The 20,522-nt window shown below is 40.2% G+C and overlaps 1 protein-coding gene across 1 annotated transcript in view; it reads left to right on the top strand.

Annotated features, from left to right (window-relative positions):
• The window catches only part of LOC146456991 (uncharacterized), an 86,149-nt gene that overhangs the window by 10,213 nt on the left and 55,414 nt on the right, over positions 1-20,522 (top strand). Inside the window, exons 4-11 of the mRNA XM_085092472.1 lie at positions 344-466; positions 2,170-2,292; positions 4,877-4,999; positions 6,703-6,825; positions 10,098-10,220; positions 11,994-12,116; positions 13,677-13,799; positions 18,402-18,524. Of these exons, the coding sequence (XP_084948598.1) occupies positions 344-466; positions 2,170-2,292; positions 4,877-4,999; positions 6,703-6,825; positions 10,098-10,220; positions 11,994-12,116; positions 13,677-13,799; positions 18,402-18,524 (984 nt within the window). The remainder of the gene's footprint in view (positions 1-343; positions 467-2,169; positions 2,293-4,876; positions 5,000-6,702; positions 6,826-10,097; positions 10,221-11,993; positions 12,117-13,676; positions 13,800-18,401; positions 18,525-20,522) is intronic.

The following is a 20,522-nucleotide window of genomic DNA, read 5'->3' as shown; positions in this document are numbered from 1 at the left end:
ACTGACTTTACCTAATATTACTTGTCAAAACACATCTTCGCAACCTTTCAAGTCATTTTCGGAAAAAGTGTAATGAAGAGACGGTCAAACGACTGCTTAAAGTATCAGGTGCTAATTACAAAAACTCTCTCAGGAAATCTGAGATAGGGCTTGGCAATACTTCCCACTGTCCACCTGAGTGCTACAGCTAATACATTCTCAACCTTCAATGTAATTTTTCGGTAACGCTATCACACCTAATGTTTCTTTAATGTTGTTCGATAAACTGCCGCTGGGGATGGGCCCACAGATACTGGAGGTATTTTGTAAATTTTTTTTTGTCATCCTTTTCACCTCATTTCAGATATAGATGAATGCATGACAGGAAAACACAACTGCAGTAAAGACACCGTGTGTAAGAACACCAAAGGAGGATTCAATTGCAAGTGCAAAGCTGGATTTACAGGAGACGGACACAACTGTACAGGTAAAGGTTGCATGATTTGATTGTTTGTTGGTTGGAACTATGTTCTTTACTTGTGGCTTTAATCTCAGGCCATAAGAGTTTACTTCAACGTATGTGAAAGCGAACAAGGAGACATCAGCTTTATAATCTTTAAATGCTGACGGAACTACAAACCTAACCTATGATCACACTAGAGTTCATATCAAGTGGGTGTTTTACGTCTAATAAGTTTATACATGACAATGATATATTCCGTAATGACAGAGACAAATTTGCAAAAAGAAATTCTGAGTGCTCCTATCAGGCGTCCAACCCAAGACCTTCGATTACTAGTTCGGATGCTCTACCACAGAGCTACTGGAGACTCGTGGTAACTAAGACCATTAAACAAGGTTCATGGGACAAACATTCTGCAGGTGTTGCGCCTAACCAAGACAAACCGAGAAATCGTTCTCTCTAAACTTTTCCCTAGACAAAGAGTGAGGTGTTTGCCATCAAAAAATCTCATAGCAAGTACTTTTGAATTCTGTATGTCTTTAAATTAACAGATATTACAATTGGTATTTTACATTCTGCATTTTTTAGTGTCCACCCGGTATATTTTTTCGATTGAAGGCCTTCACCTGTTTCCTTTGGATGGGTGACGAGGCTTTTCGATTCATGATTTTTTATATTAAGTTTAATTGCGTAGAGACTTGCCTAACATTTAAAATTGTGTGAAGAAAGAAAACATAACTGCAGTGCCAGTGCTGTTTTTAGCGACACCAACGGATCGTGCAATTGAATATACAGGCCAGCCTACATTTGGGACGGAAAAAACTGCACAACTAAAGTCTCAGACCTTTGGCCTCTTAACCTACCGGCCTTTTACAAATATATACCTTCGGCTTACCCGTCACAAGATGCGGCTTGTTGGATAGCATTAATCGGTTGTTTGTTGTCTTAGATAATTTAATCGTTTGTATGTATTAGATATCCTCTGATTTAAGGTACAGCGCAGGATTAATATTATGAATGAGTGTAAAAGAAGGTCCTGCTCGAGACCAATAACGTTTTTTTTTTGTAGCGCGGTTTAAAGGTTTCTAATATTTCATGTCAAATAGTTTTAAAATTTTTCACGACGGTGATAGCCAGAAACCAAGGAAATTGTACACTGAGAAACGTCAAATATAATGGGACTCGGTACGTTTTGAATTGTTCATTTTCAAAGGTTCCACTTAGGTTCTAAAACGCCTTTTTCCAAAAATCACTTTAACTGAGAATGATGTATTATTCTACACAGGTATACTTGGAAAACAAAATGCGAGTGCTCCTATGAGGAGTCGAACCTAAGACCTTTCGATTACTAGTTCGGATGCTCTAACACTGAGCTAAAAGAGACTCGAGGGAGCTAAGACCATTAAACTAGGTTTATGGGACAAACATCCTGCATACTGCTGGGATTTGAATGTCGAACGTGTGGTATTACCTAATATTACTTGTCAAAACACATCTCCGCAACCTTTAAAGTCATTTCCAGAAAAAGTGTGTCAAAGAGACGGTCAAACGACTGCTAAAAATATCAGGTGCTAATTACAAAAACTCCATCATCAAATCTGAGATAGGGCTTGGCATTACTTCCCACTGTCCACCCGAGTGCTACAGCTAATATATTCCGGCTCAACCTTAAATGTAATTTGTAGGTACCACTTTTCACACGTAATGTTTCTTTAACCTCATTTCAGATATAGATGAATGCGTGTCAGGAACACACAATTGCGGTAATGATACTGTGTGCAACAACACCAAAGGAGGATTCAATTGCACGTGCAAAGCTGGATTCACAGGAGACGGACATGTCTGTACAGGTAAAGGTTGCATGATTTGTTTGAATGTTGGTTTTTTTCACGACGGTCTTGGTCAGCAACCAAGGAAATTGTACACTGAGAAACGTCAAATATGATGAGACTTAGAACGTTTTAAATTGTTTATTTTAAAAGATTTGACTTAGGTTCTTAAACGCCTTTCTCCAACAATTACTTTATCTAATATTACTTGTCAAAACACATCTCGGCAACCTTTCCAGTCATTTCCAGAAAAAGTGTGTTAAAGAGAAGGTCCAACGACTGCTAAAAATATCAGGTGCTAATTACAAAACCTCCAACCAACCAAGAAGCCAACAAACCAACCAAACAAACAACCAACCAGAAAACTAACCAACCTACCAACCAACAAACTAACTAAATTAACAACCAGTCAAACAAACCAAAAACCAGCAAACCAACCAACCAACCAACCAACCAACCAACTAACCAACAAACCAACCAACGAACCTACAACGAGCCAACCAACCATTAACTAACAAAACCAACAAACCAACCTACCTGCCAACGAAACCAACAAACAATCAACCAACCAAACCAACAACCAACCAACCAACCAACCAACCAACAACACAAACAAACAACCAACAAAACAACTAACCAACCAACCAAACCAGAAATCTTAAATCAACAAACCAACCAACTAACCAACCAACCAACCAATCAATCAACCAAACCAAGAACTAACGAAAATACCAACCAACCAACCAACCAAATTAACAAACAACCAACCAACCAAACCAACAAAGAAAACCAACAACCACCAACACACCGAACCAAAAACCAACCAACCAAATCAACAACCAGCCAACAAACCAACAAACCTACCAACCAACCAACAAACCAACCAACCTACCAAACAACCAACCAATCAACCAACCAACCAACCAGCCAAACCCATTACAAACCAACAAACCAAACAAACCAACGGACGAACCAACCAACAAACCAACCAACCAACCTACTGACCAGCCAACCAACCAACCAACCAACCAACCAACCAACCAACCAACCAACCAACCAACCAACAAAACAACCAACCAACCAACAAAAGAACCAACCTGCATGTACCAACCAACCAACCAACAAACCAACCAAACAACCAACTAAACTAAAAACCAACCAACCTACCAATCAAAAAACCAATTAACAACGAATAAACCAACCAACCAACCAACAAAACCAACCAACCAAACTAACTAGATTAACAACCAGTCAAGCAAACCAACAACCAACAAACCAACCAACCAACCAACTAACCAACAAACCAACCAACGAACCTACAACGAGCCAACCAACCAAGCAATAACTAACAAAACCAACAAACCAACCTACCTACCAACAAAACCAACAAACAACCAACCAACCAAACCAACAAACAAAACCAACAATTAACCAACCAACCAACAAGACCAACAACCAACCAAAATACCGACGAACCTACCAACCAACCAAATTAACAAACAACCAACTAACCAAACCAACAAACCAAACCAAAACTTAACCAAAAAACCAACCAACCAACCAAAACAACTAATCTACCAACAAACCAACAACCGAGCAACCTACCAACAAACCAACCAACCAAACCAATAATCAACCAACAAACAAACCAAACAACAATCCAACCAACTAAACAACCAACCAACCAACCAACCAACAACGAAAAAACCAACCAACCTACCAACCAACAAACTAACCAACCAACCATTCAACCAAACTAACAACCAACCAAGAAACCATCAAACCTACCAACAAACCAACCAACCTACCAGGCAACAAACCAACCAAACCAACAACCAACAAACCAACCAACCAACCAACCAACCAACCAACCAACCAACCAACCAACCAACCAACCAACCAACAAAACCAAACCAACCAACAAACCAACAAACCAACAAACCAACAAACATGCCAACAAAACCACAAAGAACCAACCCGCGAAAACAAGAAACCAAACAAACAACCAATCAACTTAACCAACATTCAAACAACCAACCAAAGTAACAAACAACCAACCAGCCAAACCATCAAACTAAACCAACAACCAACCAACCAACAAACCAACCAACAAAACCAACAATTAACCAACCAACCAACAAACCACCTAAGCTAACAACCAATCAACAAACCAACCAACCGACCAACCAACAAAATAACCAACAACGAACAAACCAAAAAAGCAACCAAACCAACAAACCAAACTACCAACGAAACAAAAAAAAGTTACTGTCCTAATATTACTTGTCAAAACACATCTTCGCAACCTTTCAAGTCATTTTCGGAAAAAGTGTAATGAAGAGAGGGTCAAACGACTGCTAAAAATATCAGGTGCTAATTACAAAAACTCTCTCAGGAAATCTGAGATAGGGCTTGGCAATACTTCCCACTGTCCACCTGAGTGCTACAGCTAATACATTCTCAACCTTTAATGTAATTTTTCGGTACTGCTATCACACCTAATGTTTCTTTAATGTTGTTCGATAAACTGCCACTGGGGATGGGCCCACAGGTACTGGAGGTATTTTGTAAAATTTTTTTTGTCATCCTTTTTACCTCATTTCAGATATAGATGAATGCATGACAGGAAAACACAACTGCAGTAAAGACACCGTGTGTAAGAACACCAAAGGAGGATTCAATTGCAAGTGCAAAGCTGGATTTACAGGAGACGGACACAACTGTACAGGTAAAGGTTGCATGATTTGATTGTTTGTTGGTTGGAACTATGTTCTTTACTTGTGGCTTTAATCTCAGGCCATAAGAGTTTACTTCAACGTATGTGAAACCGAACAAGGAGACATAAGCTTTATAATCTTTAAATGCTGACGGATCTACCAACCTAACCTATGATCACACTAGAGTTCATATCAAGTGGGTGTTTTACGTCTAATAAGTTTATACATGACAATGATATATTCCGTAATGACAGAGACAAATTTGCAAAAAGAAATTCTGAGTGCTCCTATCAGGCGTCCAACCCAAGACCTTCGATTACTAGTTCGGATGCTCTACCACAGAGCTACTGGAGACTCGTGGTAACTAAGACCATTAAACAAGGTTCATGGGACAAACATTCTGCAGGTGTTGCGCCTAACCAAGACAAACCGAGAAATCGTTCTCTCTAAACTTTTCCCTAGACAAAGAGTGAGGTGTTTGCCATCAAAAAATCTCATAGCAAGTACTTTTGAATTCTGTATGTCTTTAAATTAACAGATATTACAATTGGTATTTTACATTCTGCATTTTTTAGTGTCCACCCGGTATATTTTTTCGATTGAAGGCCTTCACCTGTTTCCTTTGGATGGGTGACGAGGCTTTTCGATTCATGATTTTTTATATTAAGTTTAATTGCGTAGAGACTTGCCTAACATTTAAAATTGTGTGAAGAAAGAAAACATAACTGCAGTGCCAGTGCTGTTTTTAGCGACACCAACGGATCGTGCAATTGAATATACAGGCCAGCCTACATTTGGGACGGAAAAAACTGCACAACTAAAGTCTCAGACCTTTGGCCTCTTAACCTACCGGCCTTTTACAAATATATACCTTCGGCTTACCCGTCACAAGATGCGGCTTGTTGGATAGCATTAATCGGTTGTTTGTTGTCTTAGATAATTTAATCGTTTGTATGTATTAGATATCCTCTGATTTAAGGTACAGCGCAGGATTAATATTATGAATGAGTGTAAAAGAAGGTCCTGCTCGAGACCAATAACGTTTTTTTTTTGTAGTGCGGTTTAAAGGTTTCTAATATTTCATGTCAAATAGTTTTAAAATTTTTCACGACGGTGATAGCCAGAAACCAAGGAAATTGTACACTGAGAAACGTCAAATATAATGGGACTCGGTACGTTTTGAATTGTTCATTTTCAAAGGTTCCACTTAGGTTCTAAAACGCCTTTTTCCAAAAATCACTTTAACTGAGAATGATGTATTATTCTACACAGGTATACTTGGAAAACAAAATGCGAGTGCTCCTATGAGGAGTCGAACCTAAGACCTTTCGATTACTAGTTCGGATGCTCTAACACTGAGCTAAAAGAGACTCGAGGGAGCTAAGACCATTAAACTAGGTTTATGGGACAAACATCCTGCATACTGCTGGGATTTGAATGTCGAACGTGTGGTATTACCTAATATTACTTGTCAAAACACATCTCCGCAACCTTTAAAGTCATTTCCAGAAAAAGTGTGTCAAAGAGACGGTCAAACGACTGCTAAAAATATCAGGTGCTAATTACAAAAACTCCATCATCAAATCTGAGATAGGGCTTGGCATTACTTCCCACTGTCCACCCGAGTGCTACAGCTAATATATTCCGGCTCAACCTTAAATGTAATTTGTAGGTACCACTTTTCACACGTAATGTTTCTTTAACCTCATTTCAGATATAGATGAATGCGTGTCAGGAACACACAATTGCGGTAATGATACTGTGTGCAACAACACCAAAGGAGGATTCAATTGCACGTGCAAAGCTGGATTCACAGGAGACGGACATGTCTGTACAGGTAAAGGTTGCATGATTTGTTTGAATGTTGGTTTTTTTCACGACGGTCTTGGTCAGCAACCAAGGAAATTGTACACTGAGAAACGTCAAATATGATGAGACTTAGAACGTTTTAAATTGTTTATTTTAAAAGATTTGACTTAGGTTCTTAAACGCCTTTCTCCAACAATTACTTTATCTAATATTACTTGTCAAAACACATCTCGGCAACCTTTCCAGTCATTTCCAGAAAAAGTGTGTTAAAGAGAAGGTCCAACGACTGCTAAAAATATCAGGTGCTAATTACAAAACCTCCAACCAACCAAGAAGCCAACAAACCAACCAAACAAACAACCAACCAGAAAACTAACCAACCTACCAACCAACAAACTAACTAAATTAACAACCAGTCAAACAAACCAAAAACCAGCAAACCAACCAACCAACCAACCAACCAACTAACCAACAAACCAACCAACGAACCTACAACGAGCCAACCAACCATTAACTAACAAAACCAACAAACCAACCTACCTGCCAACGAAACCAAAAAAACAATCAACCAACCAAACCAACAACCAACCAACAAACCAACCAACCAACCAACCAACAACACAAACAAACAACCAACAAAACAACTAACCAACCAACCAAACCAGAAATCTTAAATCAACAAACCAACCAACTAACCAACCAACCAACCAATCAATCAACCAAACCAAGAACTAACGAAAATACCAACCAACCAACCAACCAAATTAACAAACAACCAACCAACCAAACCAACAAAGAAAACCAACAACCACCAACACACCGAACCAAAAACCAACCAACCAAATCAACAACCAGCCAACAAACCAACAAACCTACCAACCAACCAACAAACCAACCAACCTACCAAACAACCAACCAATCAACCAACCAACCAACCAGCCAAACCCATTACAAACCAACAAACCAAACAAACCAACGGACGAACCAACCAACAAACCAACCAACCAACCTACTGACCAGCCAACCAACCAACCAACCAACCAACCAACCAACCAACCAACCAACCAACCAACCAACCAACCAACAAAACAACCAACCAACCAACAAAAGAACCAACCTGCATGTACCAACCAACCAACCAACAAACCAACCAAACAACCAACTAAACTAAAAACCAACCAACCTACCAATCAAAAAACCAATTAACAACGAATAAACCAACCAACCAACCAACAAAACCAACCAACCAAACTAACTAGATTAACAACCAGTCAAGCAAACCAACAACCAACAAACCAACCAACCAACCAACCAATCAATCAACCAAACCAAGAACTAACGAAAATACCAACCAACCAACCAACCAAATTAACAAACAACCAACCAACCAAACCAACAAAGAAAACCAACAACCACCAACACACCGAACCAAAAACCAACCAACCAAATCAACAACCAGCCAACAAACCAACAAACCTACCAACCAACCAACAAACCAACCAACCTACCAAACAACCAACCAATCAACCAACCAACCAACCAGCCAAACCCATTACAAACCAACAAACCAAACAAACCAACGGACGAACCAACCAACAAACCAACCAACCAACCTACTGACCAGCCAACCAACCAACCAACCAACCAACCAACCAACCAACCAACCAACCAACCAACCAACCAACAAAACAACCAACCAACCAACAAACGAACCAACCTACATGTACCAACCAACCAACCAACAAACCAACCAAACAACCAACTAAACTAAAAACCAACCAACCCACCAATCAAAAAACCAATTAACAACGAATAAACCAACCAACCAACCAACCAACAAAACCAACCAACCAACCAAACCAACAGCAAACTAACAAAACCAACAACCAACCAAGAAGCCAACAAACCAACCAACCAAACCAAAAACCAACCAACAAACCAACCAACCTACCAACCAACAAACTAACTAAATTAACAACCAGTCAAGCAAACCAACAACCAACAAACCAACCAACCAACCAACTAACCAACAAACCAACCAACGAACCTACAACGAGCCAACCAACCAAGCAATAACTAACAAAACCAACAAACCAACCTACCTACCAACAAAACCAACAAACAACCAACCAACCAAACCAACAAACAAAACCAACAATTAACCAACCAACCAACAAGACCAACAACCAACCAAAATACCGACGAACCTACCAACCAACCAAATTAACAAACAACCAACTAACCAAACCAACAAACCAAACCAAAAATTAACCAAAAAACCAACCAACCAACCAAAACAACTAATCTACCAACAAACCAACAACCGAGCAACCTACCAACAAACCAACCAACCAAACCAATAATCAACCAACAAACAAACCAAACAACAATCCAACCAACTAAACAACCAACCAACCAACCAACCAACAACGAAAAAACCAACCAACCTACCAACCAACAAACTAACCAACCAACCATTCAACCAAACTAACAACCAACCAAGAAACCATCAAACCTACCAACAAACCAACCAACCTACCAGGCAACAAACCAACCAAACCAACAACCAACAAACCAACCAACCAACCAACCAACCAACAAAACCAAACCAACCAACAAACCAACAAACCAACAAACATGCCAACAAAACCACAAAGAACCAACCCGCGAAAACAAGAAACCAAACAAACAACCAATCAACTTAACCAACATTCAAACAACCAACCAAAGTAACAAACAACCAACCAGCCAAACCATCAAACTAAACCAACAACCAACCAACCAACAAACCAACCAACAAAACCAACAATTAACCAACCAACCAACAAACCACCTAAGCTAACAACCAATCAACAAACCAACCAACCGACCAACCAACAAAATAACCAACAACGAACAAACCAAAAAAGCAACCAAACCAACAAACCAACAAACCGAACTACCAACGAAACAAAAAAAAGTTACTGTCCTAATATTACTTGTCAAAACACATCTTCGCAACCTTTCAAGTCATTTTCGGAAAAAGTGTAATGAAGAGAGGGTCAAACGACTGCTAAAAATATCAGGTGCTAATTACAAAAACTCTCTCAGGAAATCTGAGATAGGGCTTGGCAATACTTCCCACTGTCCACCTGAGTGCTACAGCTAATACATTCTCAACCTTTAATGTAATTTTTCGGTACTGCTATCACACCTAATGTTTCTTTAATGTTGTTCGATAAACTGCCACTGGGGATGGGCCCACAGGTACTGGAGGTATTTTGTAAAATTTTTTTTGTCATCCTTTTTACCTCATTTCAGATATAGATGAATGCATGACAGGAAAACACAACTGCAGTAAAGACACCGTGTGTAAGAACACCAAAGGAGGATTCAATTGCAAGTGCAAAGCTGGATTTACAGGAGACGGACACAACTGTACAGGTAAAGGTTGCATGATTTGATTGTTTGTTGGTTGGAACTATGTTCTTTACTTGTGGCTTTAATCTCAGGCCATAAGAGTTTACTTCAACGTATGTGAAACCGAACAAGGAGACATAAGCTTTATAATCTTTAAATGCTGACGGATCTACCAACCTAACCTATGATCACACTAGAGTTCATATCAAGTGGGTGTTTTACGTCTAATAAGTTTATACATGACAATGATATATTCCGTAATGACAGAGACAAATTTGCAAAAAGAAATTCTGAGTGCTCCTATCAGGCGTCCAACCCAAGACCTTCGATTACTAGTTCGGATGCTCTACCACAGAGCTACTGGAGACTCGTGGTAACTAAGACCATTAAACAAGGTTCATGGGACAAACATTCTGCAGGTGTTGCGCCTAACCAAGACAAACCGAGAAATCGTTCTCTCTAAACTTTTCCCTAGACAAAGAGTGAGGTGTTTGCCATCAAAAAATCTCATAGCAAGTACTTTTGAATTCTGTATGTCTTTAAATTAACAGATATTACAATTGGTATTTTACATTCTGCATTTTTTAGTGTCCACCCGGTATATTTTTTCGATTGAAGGCCTTCACCTGTTTCCTTTGGATGGGTGACGAGGCTTTTCGATTCATGATTTTTTATATTAAGTTTAATTGCATAGAGACTTGCCTAACATTTAAAATTGTGTGAAGAAAGAAAACATAACTGCAGTGCCAGTGCTGTTTTTAGCGACACCAACGGATCGTGCAATTGAATATACAGGCCAGCCTACATTTGGGACGGAAAAAACTGCACAACTAAAGTCTCAGACCTTTGGCCTCTTAACCTACCGGCCTTTTACAAATATATACCTTCGGCTTACCCGTCACAAGATGCGGCTTGTTGGATAACATTAATCGGTTGTTTGTTGTCTAAGATAATTTAATGCTTTGTATGTATTAGATATCCTCTGATTTAAGGTGGTATAGCGCAGGATTAATATTATGAATGAGTGTAAAAGAAGGTCCTGCTCGAGACCAATAACGTTGTCTTTGTAGCGCGGTTTAAAGGTTTCTAATATTTCATGTCAAATAGTTTCAAAATTTTTCACGACGGTGATAGCCAGAAACCAAGGAAATTGTACACTGAGAAACGTCAAATATGATGGGACTCGGTACGTTTTGAATTGTTCATTTTCAAAGGTTCCACTTAGGTTCTAAAACGCCTTTTTCCAAAAATCACTTTAACTGAGAATGATGTATTATTCTACACAGGTATACTTGGAAAACAAAATGCGAGTGCTCCTATGAGGAGTCGAACCTAAGACCTTTCGATTACTAGTTCGGATGCTCTAACACTGAGCTAGAAGAGACTCGAGGGAGCTAAGACCATTAAACTAGGTTTATGGGACAAACATCCTGCATACTGCTGGGAACGTGTGGTATTACCTAATATTACTTGACAAAACACATCTCCGCAACCTTTAAAGTCATTTCCAGAAAAAGTGTGTTAAAGAGAAGGTCAAACGACTGCTAAAAATATCAGGTGCTGATTACAAAAACTCCATCATCAAATCTGAGATAGGGCTTGGCATTATTTTCCACTGTCCACCCGAGTGCTACAGCTACTACAGTCCGGCTCAATCTTAAATGTAATTTTTAGGTACCCCTTTCACACGTAAGGTTTCTTTAATGTTGGTGGAGTTGCTGTCGTTGGGGTTGTGCACATAGGTACTGGAGGTTTTTCGTTTAATCTTTTTTTATCATCCTTTTCACCTCATTTCAGATATAGATGAATGCGTGACAGGAAAACACAACTGCGGTAATGATACCGTGTGTAACAACACCAGAGGAGGATTCAATTGCACGTGCAAAGCTGGATTCACGGGAGACGGACACAACTGTACAGGTAAAGGTTGCATGATTTGTTTGATTGTTGGTTGGAGCTGTGTTCTTTACTTGAGGCCTTAATCTCAGGCCATAAGAGCTTACTTCAACCTACGTGAAACCGAACAAGGAGACACAAGATTCGTAATCTTTAAATGCTGACGGATCTACCAACCTATTCCTATGATCACACCAGAGTGCATATCAAGTGGGTGTTTTACGTCTAATAAGTTTATACATGAGAATCATACATTATTCGGTAATGACACAGACAAACTCGCAAAAAGAAATTCCTAGTGCTTCTATCAGGAGTCGAACCGAAGATCTTCCAATTATAAGATAGGATGCTCTACCACTTCGCTACAGGAGACTCGTGGTAGTTAAGGCCATTAAACAAGGTTCATGGGACAAACATTCTGCAAGAGTTCCGCCTAACTAAGAGAAACCGAGAAGTTTTTTTCTTCAAACTTTTCCCTAGACAAAAAATGAGGTTTTTACCATTAAAAACCTCATAGTAAGTACCTTTGAATTCTGTATGTTTTTAAATTAACAGATATTGCAATTGGTATATTACATTCTGCATTTTTTAGTGTCCACCCGGTATAATTTTTCGATTCAAGGCCTGCACCTGTTTCGTTTGGATGAGTGACGAGGCTTTTCGATTCATGGTTTTTTATATCTAGTTTAAATGCGTAAAGACTTACTTAACATTAAAAATTGTGCGAAGAAAGAAAACACAACTGAAATACCAATGCTGTTTTTAACGACACCAACGGATCGTGCAATTGAACATGCAGCTTAGCATACATTTGGAACGGGAGTTTTGTCTCAGACCTATGGCCTGTTAACCTACCGGCCTTTTACAAATATATACCCTCGTCTTATCATTTACACAATGCGGCTTACTGGATAGCACTAATCGGTTGTTTGTTGTCTTAGATAATTTAATCGTTTTTATGTATTAGATATGCTGTGATTTCCTATACAGCACAAGGTTAATATCATGACTGAGTATTAAAGAAGGTCCTGCTCGAGACCAATATCGTTTTCTATGTAGCACGGTTTGATTGTTTCTAATATTTCATGTCGAATAGTTTCTAAAATTTACATGACGGTCGTCGCCAGAAACCAAGGAAATTGTACACTGAGAAACCTCAAATATGATGGGACTCGGTACGTTTTAAATAGTCCGTTTTAAAAGGTTTGACTTAGGTTCTAAAACGCCTTTTTCCAAAAAGTACTTTATGTAATATTACTTGTCAAAACACATCTCGGCAACCTTTCAAGTCATTTCCAGAAAAAGTGTGTTAAAGAGACGGTCAAACGACTGCTAAAAATACAAGGTGCTAATTACAAAAACTCCCTCAAGAAATCGGAGATAGGGCTTGGCATTCCTTCCCACTGTCCACCAGAGGGCTACAGCTAATACAATCCTGCTTAACCTTAAATGTAATTTTTAGGTATCACTATCACGAGTAATGTTATTTAATGTTGTTGGAGTTGCTGTCATTGGGGATGGGCCCACAGGTACTGGAAGAATTTCGTTAAATCCTTTTTTATCATCCTTTTCACCTTATTTCAGATATAGATGAATGCGTGACAGGAACAAACAACTGCGGTAATGATACCGTGTGTAACAACACCAAAGGAGGATTCAATTGCACGTGCAAAGCTGGATTCACAGGAGACGGACACAGCTGTACAGGTAAAGGTTGAATGATTTGTTTTATTGTTGGTTTCTTTGTTGGTTGGAACTATGTTCTTTACTTGAGGCTTTTATCTCATACTTCAACGTATGTGAAAGCGAACAAGGAAACATAAGCTTCATAATCTTTAAATGCTGATGGAACTACCAACCTAATCATATGATCACACTAGAGTTCATATTAAGTGGGTGTTTTACGTCTAATAAGTTTATACATTTTTTCTATTTTACTTGTCCCCTGGTGCCAAGGTGGCGCATAGGGCCTCCACATGGGCTTTCCATCGATTCCTGTCTTGCGCTGCAGTGCACACCTCACTCCAGGAATGCCACCCTGCTTTGGACCTCTGTTTTTCTACTGTGCGCCGCCAAGTTGTTTTTGGCCGGCCTCTCTTTCTCCTTCCCTCTGGGGTCCATGTTAGGGCTGTAACACAGTCATTGTCAGGTTGTTGTCTGAGGCTGTGTCCAATGAATCTCCATCTCCTTCTTCTTACCTCTTCACTCAACTTCTCCACGTTAGCCCTTTCCAGTAGCTCTCTATTACTGATTTTATCTTGCGTTTTAATCTTTATTACCCTTCTCAGGCATCGGTTCTGAAACACATCGATTTTCTTTGCATCACTTTTGTTCATTTTCCATGTTTCGCCAACCATACATGAGAACTGGCTTGCCAATGTTTTGAATAGCCTGATCTTCGTCCCCCTCGACACACTGCTGGAGCTCCATACTCGGTTTAGCTTCACAAACGCTCCTCTCGCTTTCCCTAGCCTAGCCTTGATGTCCTCTTCGCCACCCCCCTGTTTACATACTGTGGCGCCCAGGTAAGTAAACTTCTCTACATCTTCCAACGCCTCATCGTTCACTGTGATGGCTTCGTTATTCCTCGCATTTACTCTCATGACTTTGCACTTCCCGACATTTACCCGGAGGCCTGCCCTTTTTGCATTCTCTACCAGCCTGTTTGTTTTCAACTGCACGTGTCTTTGCGTTGAGGAAATTAAAGCCACATCGTCCGCGAAGTCAAGGTCCTCAAGTTTTGATGTAAATTTCCACCTCAGTCCGGTTCCCTCTTCCTTCACAGTATGTCTCATTACCCAGTCTATAATGAGCAGAAAAAGAAAGCCTGACATTGTACATCCCTGTTTGACACCAGTCGTTAGTTCGAACCATTCTGAGGTTGCCTCTTCCTCGACGACAGCACATTCAAAGCCATTGTACAGCGCTTTAACTATGTTGATGATCTTCTGTGGGATACCATACTGGCTCATTATCGTCCATAAGCCATTTCTGTGCACTGAGTCAAACGCCTTCTCGAAATCCACGAAATTGATATAGAGAGTTGCCTGCCATTCATTCACTTGCTCTAGTATATTGCGTAAGATGAAAATTTGCTCCGTCGTCCCTTTACCAGATCTTAATCCAGCCTGTTCCTTACGGAGCCTGTGGTCAATCCCTATGCGAATGCGCTCGATTATAATTCTTCCCAATATCTTGCTGGCAACTGGTAGGAGAGTCACTCCCCGCCAGTTCTTACACTCCCTTAAGTTCCCTTTCTTCGGTATCTTAATAATGAGTCCCCTCTTCCATTGAAGTGGGACCTTTTCCAGGCTCCAAATCGTGTCTATAAGTTCTTTCACTCTGTCAGTTGTAAATTCAAGGTCTGCCTTCAGTAATTCAGCTGTTATCATATCTTCGCCAGGGGCTTTACCGTTCTTAAGAGTCTTCATTGCCCTTCTTATCTCAGCTTTGCTCACAGGTCCCGTGTCTATGTCAGCTGTGTCCTGCTGTTCGTTGACTTCTTTATTGATCGGGTCGGCTGGCTCTCCTCTATTAAGTATCTCCATAAAATGCTCTTTCCACCGCTTCCTTCTATCTTCATTGCTGGTTAAGACGTTACCATTTCTGTCGTTGACTACTGTGCTCTGCCTTGGTTTTTCATTGCAGATCGTTTTAGTTAAGCTGTAAAGAGTCTTCATGTTTTGCATATTTGCTGCTTCTTCCACTTCTTTTGCTATCCCTTCTGACCAATTCCTCTTGTCCCTGCGTATTTGCCTTTTCATTTCTCGGTCTTTGCCTTGTTTTTTCTACTCGCCTCTTTTCTTTCAGTCTCTCGGAGTTGGTTCCATCAAGTTTTAGTGTTACCTCTTTCCTCTGCTTAATCAGGTCCCACGCTTCTTTACTGATCCATGGCTTAACTTTCTTTGCCTTATATCCTAGGACTTTCTTTGCTGTCATATTGTAAGTCTTTTCAAGGATGTCGTTTGTCTTCTCCAGCACGGCTTCTGGCTGATCTATTTCGTCATCTTCCTGCTCCTCCCTCTGTAATATCTCAAACCTGTTCCTTAATTCCAAACGATACTTCCTCCTACACTCACCGCTCTCCAGCTTCTGAGTATCATATCTCGTCCTTCTAATTCCACGTCTTTTAGGAGCTGCCGATAGCTTTAGCCTCAATTTGGTACAAACCATGTGGTGGTCACTGGCGATATCAGCTGATCTTATGGCTCTTGTGTCCAGCACAGATGTTCTAAATTTCCTGTTGATTAACACATGGTCAATCTGATTGCAAGTGCACCTCTCAGGGTATATCCATGTTTGTTTATGGATCTTCTTATGTGGAAATATCGTACCTGTGATCACCAGGTCATTCATGCCGCAAAAATCGCATAGTGTCTCGCCATTGTCGTTCCTGATTCCGACTCCAAGCTGACCCATTACTCGTTCTTATCCTTCTACATCGCTTCCAACCTTTGCGTTCAAATCACCAGTGATAACCAGCAAGTCGTGTTTCGGTGTTTTGTCCACTATTGCCTGGAACTTCTCATAAAAATGATCTTTCGCTTCTTCATCAGTGTCATTGGTGGGGGCATATACATGGATCAATGTTAACTTGACATGCCTAGAGTGGAGTCTGGCTCGAATTATTCGCTCATCGACAGGTGACCAGTCGGTCAATGCTTCCGCCGCATCTTTGCTCTGCATGATGGCCACGCCGTGTTGGTGAACTTCGTCGTCCCTGCCAGAGTACAGTAATGTCTCACCTGTACTTAGAATGAACTTCCCCGATCCACACCATCTGCTTTCACTTATACCCATTATCTGCAACTTAGCCTCTCTCATTGCTTTCGCCGCTTGGGCTGTCCTCCCTTGTGCATACAAGGTTCTCACGTTCCAGTTTCCTATCGTCAACTGTGTTTTTGGGTGCACTATTGGCGTCCTCGGTTCCAGAGCTTCCATGTGGCTTTCACTCTGGAACGTCATGTTGTGTGCCACTCGGCCCCCAAGATTCGGTAGATTGCCTCTTATGTGTAAGGTTTCTGTAATCATTCGCTTTTTACGAGGTGGGGTGATTAGCCTAACGCCCAACCCCCAACCTAGAGGGCCAGGGGCTGCCCTTTGTCAGGTCTCTGTCCCTCGACCAATCCAGTACGGTTGAACCCACCAGGGACTGAGTCCCCACCGGCATAGCTCTTGGGGTCACTGAGACACACAAGCTCCACCACCACAACAAGGTGACAGGCCCAGGGTGGAGTCTTGTTTATACACGAGAATGAAGAATTATTCGGTAATGACACAGGCAAATTCGCAAAAAGAAATTCCGAGTGCCTCCATCAGGAGTCCAACCTAAGACCTTCCGATTACTAGTTCGGATGCTCCACCACTGAGCTACAGGAGACTCGTGGTAGCTAAGGCCATTAAACAAGTTTCATGGGACAAACATCGTGCAGGAGTTTCGCCTAACCAAAAAAACGAGAAATCTTTCTCTCCAAACGTTTCCCTAGACTAAGAGTGAGGTTTTAGCCATTAAAAAAAATCATAGCAAGTACTTTTGAATTCTGTATGTCTTTAAATTAACAGATATTGCAATTGGTATATTACATTCCGCATTTTTTAGTGTCCATCCGGTTTATTTTTTCGATTCAAGGCCTGCACCTGTTTCGTTTGGATGAGTAAAGAGGCTTTTCGATTGTATTAGATTATGTATTAGATATCCTATGATTTCTTATACAGCACAAGGTTAATACTATGACTGGGTATTAAAGAAGGTCCTCCTCGAGACCAATAACATTTTCTATGTAGCGCAGTTTGATTGTTTCTAATATTTCATGTCAAATAGTTTCTAAATTTTTCACGACGGTCATGGCCAGAAACCAAGGAAATTGTACACTGAGAAACCTGAAATATGATGGGACTCGGTACGTTTTTAATTATTCATTTAAAAAGGTTGACCTAGGTTCTAAAACGCCTTTTCCCAAAAATTACTTTACCTACTATTACTTGTCAAAACACCTCTCCGCAACCTTTCAAGTCATTTCCAAAAAAAGTGTGTTAAAGAGACGGTCAAACGACTGCTAAAAAGATCGGGTGCTAATTACAAAAACTCCCTTAGGAAATCTGAGATAGGGCTTGGCATTACTTCCCAATTTTCACCCGAGTGCTACAGCTAATACATTCCGGCTAAACCTTCAATGTAATATTTAGATACCGGTATCACACGTAATGCTTCTTTAATGTTGTTGGAGTTGCTGTCGTTGGGGATTGGCCCACAGCTAATGGAGGAATTTCGTTAAATCATTTTTTATCATCCTTTTCACCTCATTTCAGATATAGATGAATGCGTGACAGGAACACACAACTGCGGTAATGATACCGTGTGTAACAACACCAAAGGAGGATTCAATTGCACGTGCAAAGCTGGATTCACCGGAGACGGACACAACTGTACAGGTAAAGGTTGCATGATGTGTTTGATTGTTGGTTTGTTTGTTGGTTGGAACTATGTTCTTTACTTGAGGCTTTTATCTCAGGCCATAAGCGTTTACTTCAACGTATGTGAAAGCGAACAAGGAGACATAAGCTTCATAATCTTTAAATGCTGACGGAACTACCAACCTAATCATATGATCACACTAGAGTTCATATCAAGTAGGTGTTTTACGTTTAATAAGTTTATACATGAGAATGATATATTAATCGGTAATGACGCAGGCAAACTCGCAAAAAGAGATACCGAGTTTTCCTATCAGGAGTCGAACCCAAGACCTTCCGATTACTAGTTCGGATGTTCTACCACTGAGTTACAGGAGACTCGTGGGAGCTAAGGCTATTAAAGAAGGTTCATGGGACAAACATTCTGCAGGAGTTGCGCCTAACCAAGACAAACCGAGAAATCTTTCTCTCTAAACTTTTCTCTAGACAAAGAGTGAGGTTTTTGCCATCAAAAACCTCATAGCAAGTACTTTTGAGTTCTGTATGTCTTTAAATTAACAGATATTACAATTGGTATATTACATTCTGCATTTTTAAGTATCCATCAGGCCTATTTTTTGATTCAAGGCCTGCACCTGTTTCGTTTTGATGAGTGAAGAGGCTTTTCGATTCATTCATGCTTTTCTTTGTTACTTTTAAATGCGCTGAGACTAACCAAACATTTAAAATTGTGCGAAGAAAGAAAACACAACTTCAGTGCCAATGCTGTTTTTAACGACACCAACGGATCGTGCAATTGCACGTGCAGGCCAGCATACACTTGGGACGGGAAAAACTGCACAAGTTATGTCTGAGGCCTTTGGCCTCTTAACCTACCGGCATTTTACAAATAAACACCCTCGTCTTACTCGTTACACAATGCGGCTTACTGGATAGCACTCCTCTGTTGTTTGTTATCTTAGGCCCAGTTCAGACGACGAACTTTTCATGAGCCGAACTTAATTCAAATTAAGGTCGGCCCAAATCACAAAAATCCCGCCTTTTGATTCAGACGCCGAATTTAATTAACCGAACTTAATTTACTTGAAGCAAAACCAATCGAAATGTCAGCGTTGTTTTTTATTTTTTAATTTTTTCAGTATTCTAAATACGTTAAAATAATTTATGCATTAGGTTCGGCTCATGAAAAGTTCGGCGTCTGAATCAAAGCCATTCCAAAGCCGAAATTCCCGGCTGAGCCAGGCGGGAAGAATGGCTGAGCCGTTCCAAATTGACACAGCCGTTCTCAATTGATTCAGACGCCGAACTTTTCATGTACTTAATTTGAGGTATTAGGTTCGGCTCATGAAAAGTTCGGCGTCTGAACCGGGCCTTAGATATTTTAATGGTTTGTATGTATTAGATATCCTATGATTTCTTATACAGCGCAAGGTTAATATTATGACTGAGTATTAAAGAAGGTCCTTCTCGAGACCAATAACGTTTTTCATGTAGCGCGGTTTGATGGTTTCTATTATTTCAAGTCAAATAGTTTCTAAATTTTTCACGACAGTCATGGCCAGAAACCGAGGAAATTGTACACTTAGAAACCTCAAATGTGATGGGGCTCGCTACGTTTTGAATTGTTCATTTGAGAAGACATGTTTCGGTCGTTCAAGGACCATCTTCAGTTGAAAGTAGAATTAATATGAAGTTACATTTGAATTTATAATATAATGCTGAAAAAAGATAAACAACAAACGTGCAATAAATCAGGAATTTAACAAAATAGCCAAAGGTAACAAAAGATTGTATAATAGAACATGTTGATTAGAACGAGAGAGTTAAATTAACGTGGTATAGTTGCTCGTTTAAGGAAGGTTGCTCTCAGGAGGTGTGTAACGCTTCTTTTATCTTGACCTGGAATTTTGTGGTCGCATGGTCTATAACTTTAAAAGATTTAGTAGAGCAGGAATTGCGGGAAGCCTCAGATTCTTGAAGGTGTTGAAAGATATGCGAGTTCCTGTCCCTGTTGAG

The sequence above is a fragment of the Pavona decussata genome, unplaced genomic scaffold (assembly GCF_977016875.1).
Source record: "Pavona decussata unplaced genomic scaffold, jaPavDecu1.1 SCAFFOLD_250, whole genome shotgun sequence".
Classification (NCBI taxonomy): domain Eukaryota; kingdom Metazoa; phylum Cnidaria; class Anthozoa; order Scleractinia; family Agariciidae; genus Pavona; species Pavona decussata.
Note: the sequence above shows the minus strand (reverse complement) of the source record. Positions and strands in the feature narration are given on the sequence as shown.